Raw genomic sequence first — 5,980 nt, forward strand, 5'->3', positions numbered from 1 at the left:
TGCAGTGCCTAAGGCATTTGACTGCTCACCAGAAGGCTGGCGGTTCAAACCCACCAGCCACTCCTTGGAAGGACGGTTGGGCAATCTACTTCCATAGTGATACTGCCTCGGCAACCCAAGGAGGGGTCACTATGAGTTGAATTGACTTAATGGCAGTGAGTTTGGTTTAGTTGATTCCATATGCTAATTGCTAAGGAAGGCCTAGGTCCACCTAGCAATGCGATGTTTTAACCTTGGTTGCCAAGATAAACCATCCCTCCTCAGCAAACAAAAGGTAAGGCTTAAGTGATCCCACTCACTGCAGCCAGTTCTGACCCCTTGGCCTTGAACTCGGCCCAAGAGATCTGCCTCTTCTCAACAGGCCCTGGCCGCTGGAATAGTTGTTCCTCAGCAACGGAGCCCAGCCTGGGCCACCCACCCACCCTGCACAGCATCATGCCTATGGGTCTCCGATCCCAGAATCTGGTTGTCGTGGAGGACCACTCCTTAGTACCAAGGCCCACCCAGCTCATAAAGCTGCTCCTTCTCCACTTAATTAAAGCCTAGTTCTTGGTTGCCAGGGAAAATCCAGTCCCTAGCAACACAACTCTGCAGCCGTGCAGAGAAAACACTGGCCGAAGAGACTACCTCCAATACAAGATCATGGTAAAGGCATGTGACAAGAGCTCAAGCTCCCCTTCCTTGGGGAGCCCCTAAAACTGGCAAAGACGGAATGCTGGAAAGATGTAGTCATGGCCCCAAACCAGTTGCCCCTCTAGTGGATTCCAACTCATGGCAACCCTGTGTGTGTCAGAATCAAATCTGTAAAACTCTGTGCTCTTTAGGATTTTCAGTGGCTAATTTTTCAGACGTAGACTCTGAAATACCAGGCTCCTTCTGAGGTGCCTCTGGGTGGACTCAAACCTCTAACCTTTCAGGCAGCAGCTGACCATGTTAACGGCTTGTCCCATCCTGAGGCTCCCAGTCACTTGACCAAACCATAAAAACCAAATGTAATGCCATGGAGTTGATTTTGACTCACAGCGCCCCTAGAGGACAGACTGGAACTGCACCACAGGGTTTCCAAAGCTGTCAATCTTCACAGAAGCAAAGCCCAAACCACACCCACTGCCTGGAGTGGATTCTGACTCACAGCGCCCCTAGAGGACAGAGTGGAACTGCCCCACAGGGTCTCCAAGGCTGTGGGATCTTTACAGAAGCAAAGCCCAAACCAAACCCATTGTCATGGAGTTCATTCTGACTCAGCAACCCTGTATAGGACAGAGTAGAACTACCTCATAAGGTTTCCAATGCTGTGAATCTTTACAGCAGCAAAGCTCAAACCAAACCCACTGCCACGGAGTCTGTTCTGACTCATAGTAACTCTTCAGGACAGAACCACCCCCACAGGGTTTCCAAGGCTGTCAGTCTCTACAGGATCAGGTACCATCTCTCTCTGCCTAGTTACTACCCAAAGGACCCCAAAGCAGAATGTGGCTTTGGCAGCTAAAAAGAACCAGAGGCCTCTCATCAATAAGAAGTCCAACTTTAGTCAATAAGGCTTAGAGGGTCTGACACAGGCTGACATGTAGGAAGAGGCCACCATTCCAAAGAATGTCCTGGAAGCAGAGCCCAGAGGCCCAGCCCCTGCTGGGATTACTGCTAGAGACAAGGGCGGAGCCTCTGTTGCTAAGGAAGGCTGTCCTTAGCAACGGGGCCCTGTGGAGTCTGAAGTCTGTCCCTGCGAGGCTCGAAGACCCAACTGAGAGGACAAGCTGCCAACCCTTACGGCTGAGCCTAGCACGGCTGGCTGAGTCCGCATCTGACAGTGATAAAAAAAAAAACAGTAGCCATCGAGGAGTTGATTTTGATGGATGGCGCTGTGCACCATAGGGTGTTCAAGGCTGTCATCTTTTGCAAGGAGATCACCAGCCCTTTCCTCAGAGGCACCTCTGAATGGGTTTGAAAGGCCAACCTTTCGATTATCAGCTGAACCCTTAAACCGGCGTGCGGCCCAGTGACTCCTCCCACAATGATACAGCGTCATAAATCTCAGACCAAAATGCCTGCCTCCTTGTGCCCTATGGCCCAGGAGGGCTGATCCTCGGATGTAGGTCAGCAGAACCTTCGAGAATCCCCTGAGAAGCACAGATGGTGGGGAAAAGTCCGCCTTTGCCAAGCCCAGGCCCCACTTGGGGCCACGCTCACCTTCTGCTCCTCTGGTACCTGGATCTTCCGCGCTTTCTTCATGATGGGCTGGGGCTTAAGTTCCTCCTCGGAGAAGCGATGTCTCCGAGGGTCAAAGGTCTCGTGGCCGGGAATGCTGGACAGGGCTAGATCGGCTGGGTCGGGTTCAAAGGTCATCAGCACCTCCACCGTGTCTGGGTCCACAGGGCTGGGTGTGTCCCGAGCACTCAGGCCTTGGGGACACAATGTAACACTCCACTGTGTACTCATTTTGGGGAGGGGGTTCCCCGCAATAACCCATGCTCCGGTGTCACATCTACCCTCCTCTAAACCACGAGGTAACCCCTTCTGGTATCTAACACAAAACCTGTCAGGATTCAATTTCCTAATTAAAAATGCGAAGGTTTGCTAAACCACCATGATGCTTGGAAAGCATGAAGCTAACTCCGCTTTTACAAACCGGGAAACTGAGGCCCGGACAGCGCTGACTTGCACTAACTATGTAACGTGTGTCAGGGCTATTGGTTCTGAAACTTCAGGCCTTCAGATTCAGTGTTAGCTTTTTTCCCTGGTCGTCTAACCTGCATCCTTACTTGCAACTGACAAAAGGCTAGAATTCGGGCTGTCCAGGGACAATGAACCCACTATATTGAAAAGATAAGTTACTCTAGAGAGCTGCTCGCTCCAGAGGGTTAGGGAAAAGCGGAAGAGGCGCCTCTGAGGTTCTAGAAGGTTGGTTAAAGAGGAGGTGCCTGTCCCTTTAAGATACAGCTAGACGGGGCTAGCTGAGGACACAGGTTCCAGGCCGAGTCACGTGCCAGTGCCTGCTTCTCTCCGCTCCTCACCGCCCCCCCCCGCCCGCCACGGGCGCACTCACGTTCCCCGGGCCCCGCCCTCCCCCGCGTGACCGCGCGTGCGCCATGGGGGGGGGGGGGGGGAGGACTCACGTGGCGCGGGAATGTGCAGCTGTGGAAGGGAGGGGCCTGGTTCTGCCTGGATATCGGACCGGGGCTGGTGTGCCCAGGAATACCCGGCTTGCAGCCCGACCCTGGAGACCCCAAGGTGCCCGAGAGGGCCGAACTTTTCTCTCCTCATGCGAGGCTCTCAGCTGGCACTTCTCAATTTGCAAGGATCTTGGACCCTTCCTTGCTCTCTGGGAAACACAGTGCCCCTCCTCCACCTTGTCTCCGGAACCCTAGCTCCCTAGCCACTGGGTACCCATGATTCTGGGATCCCAGGCCCCTTCTCTTCCAGGAATCTGGGAGCCCCAGCCCTTGCCCTACTGGAGGACCCTGAATCAAGATCCTCAACCTCCGTTCCTCTAAAGGAGTCCAGGGACTGGGGAGGGCTGCAGCCCCCGGGGCAGAGCGGGTTGCGGGGGACCCTGGACCTGAGGCCGCAACCTTCTCATGTCCTAGGGAACTAGAAATCTGTGCCCAGACCTCGCCTTCTCCCCAGGAGAGGGCAGAGGAGTTCCAGTCCTAATGCCGGTTCCAGTGACTCTAGGGCCCAGCCCACTCCCCAGTAAACAGCGGCGTTCTGGGCTCCCAGCGCTGCCTCCACCAGTAACCGGACCCTTGCTCTCCTTGTCCGAGACAGGCCCACAGTATTTCCCCAATGGGCAGGCTTCCTTGGATTTGGGGTCCCAAGTCCCTTTTGCCCTAGGGATCCTGGAGAAATACTCCCTAGTCCACTGTTAGGTAGGGTTGAGTCGGTTCTGACCCGTAACAATCCCATGTACAACAGAACCAAACGAGGTTCTGCCCCATGCCATAGGGTTTCCAAGGCTGCAAATCTTTAGAAAAGCCGACTGCTACATCTTTCTCCTGGGAATTCTTTCTCCTAGTGGACTCGAACCGCTGACCTTTCGACTAGCAGATGAGCGCCTCACCACTGTGACAACTGTAAGTTTCAACTAGGAGACCTAGAATTCCGCCTGCAGCCATATCCCCCCGGCCCGGCCCCAGCGACTCGCAGCCACGCCCCTTTGCGTCCAAGCCCCGCCCATTCAGAGTCCCGCCCCGCCCCGTCCGCCGCACCTGCGCGGTGGCCGCCCGCGGCCCCGAGGGCGGCCCGGGCGGGGGCGTGCCCGGGTGAGGAGCGGGGGGAGGCCGAGCCGCAGGAGCCGGGTCCCGGGGAGGGTGCTGGGGTACACGCAGGCGAGGGCGCCGGGGACGAGCTCCCGGGAGGCGGCGGACTGGGCGGGAGCCCGTGCTCCAGCAGGAAGGCGTCCAGGTCCACGTACTCCACGTCGCCAAACGGCAGCGTCCGCTCCCACAGCAGCGGCGCCAACAGACCCGGGCCGGGTACGGCCCCGGGGCGCCCCCGCGGGGACCCGCCACCCACCACCGCCCCAGCTGGAGCATCCGCTGGGTCTGCCGACTCCAGGCCCGGCCCGGGGACCGTGGCTGCTGGAGGAGCTGCCTTGCGCTCCTTTTCCTTCAGGAGACCTGCAGGCCAAGGAAAGATGGGACGGGGTGGAGGAGGGAAAAAATAGAAAAGAAACCCCGAGTCAGAGAGACCCGAAAAAAGGGGGCAAAGAGGTACATACCGGGGACATAGAAAGGGTGGACAAACCGGGGGGGGGGGATGGGGGAAGGGCAAAGGGACAGACGCCCAGAGAAAAAGGACAAGACAGGGTGGGGGGCGGGGGAGAGACGGTGAAAGGGATGGAGACTCAGAAAGGGGGGGCAGAGATGAGATGGGGACAGAGACTCAGCGTGGAGAGGAGACACGAAGTCCCACAGGAAGGGGTATGGAAGTCCAGAAGGAGGGGGTCACAGGGTAGGTGGAGAGTTGCGCAGGTAAGGAAAAAAAAAAAAAAAGACAGTTCTGTGATTTCTCCGGAATCCCACCCACTCCACTGCTCAGTTTTCCTTCCCCTTCCTCTACACTCAGCCAGGGGCAGGAAAAGGCTCTACTCCTTGGGCACATTCCTCACCTAGCCCCCATGTGACCCCAGGAAGCCCCGCCCAAGCCCGTGTCACCACCGTGTGAGCAACGACACACCCCCTCCCTGCTCCAGGGACCGTGGGGGTCCAGATTCCCGGAACCAAAAGGAAAGGGGGCTAGGGGCCTGCAATTCTTGGGTCCTCACGGGAGACCAGGTTGAGAGCCGGTACTCTGGGGTCCTGACTGCTAAGGGAATCTAGGGACTTAAACACCTGAGTAATTGAGTGGATAAAGGCTGGGAGAATAGCTTTTGAATCCCTAAGGGAGCTCGAGTTGGGTGAGGTAGAGGATGAAACTCACAGCTGGTTGGCTCTTTGGGCTTGTTGGTTCCCTGCAGAAGGCTCCGCAGCCCAAGCAGCGCGCCCCCGCCAGGGGGGGCCCCGGCCGAGCCACCCAGCAGCAGGGGGGCCGGGGTCCTGTCGCTCGCGGGCCGCGCCATCGCCCGGCACCTGTCCCCCCAGGCTCACGGGTTCATGGAGAGGCGAAGAGGTGGCCTGGCAGTCAACGACACACTCCTGTAGCGCGGGCGAATGTCTGCCCTGGGGCGGGCGAATGTAGCTTGCAAGCCTTCAGTATCCAGAACACTGCAAATTGTAGGAGCAACGGGTATTCGCGGTCCTCCGTGCAGAAACGTGCAACTCTATAAGGTCCCCGGAGACCATGCAGTCTGGGCGAGGGGGTGACCAAATCAGGCAGCTGGCTCTTTGCAACCAAGGATGCGAGGGGGCACAAGGCGCTCTTACAAGGTGGGCGAGCCTGACTCTTGCAAAATCTGCAGCTCTCACAACGGAAGGCGCTTTGCAATCTGCACCAAGAGGTGTGCGCGGAGGGGCGGGGGAGGGGGCAGGAGGAGGCGGCCGCC

At 57.4% G+C, this 5,980-nt stretch overlaps 1 protein-coding gene across 1 annotated transcript in view; it reads right to left on the reverse strand.

Moving 5' to 3' along the window:
* The window catches only part of LOC103212103 (D-box binding PAR bZIP transcription factor), a 7,538-nt gene extending 1,981 nt beyond the window's left edge, over positions 1 to 5,557 (reverse strand). The window contains exons 1-3 of the mRNA XM_007958100.2: positions 5,419 to 5,557; positions 4,206 to 4,616; positions 2,188 to 2,399 (exon numbers count right to left, since the gene is read on the reverse strand). Of these exons, the coding sequence (XP_007956291.1) occupies positions 2,188 to 2,399; positions 4,206 to 4,616; positions 5,419 to 5,557 (762 nt within the window). The remainder of the gene's footprint in view (positions 1 to 2,187; positions 2,400 to 4,205; positions 4,617 to 5,418) is intronic.
* Positions 5,558 to 5,980: the final 423 nt, after the last annotated feature.

The sequence above is a fragment of the Orycteropus afer genome, unplaced genomic scaffold (assembly GCF_000298275.1).
Source record: "Orycteropus afer afer isolate SDZICR_OR568_19922 unplaced genomic scaffold, OryAfe1.0 scaffold00854, whole genome shotgun sequence".
Taxonomy (NCBI): Eukaryota; Metazoa; Chordata; class Mammalia; order Tubulidentata; family Orycteropodidae; genus Orycteropus; species Orycteropus afer.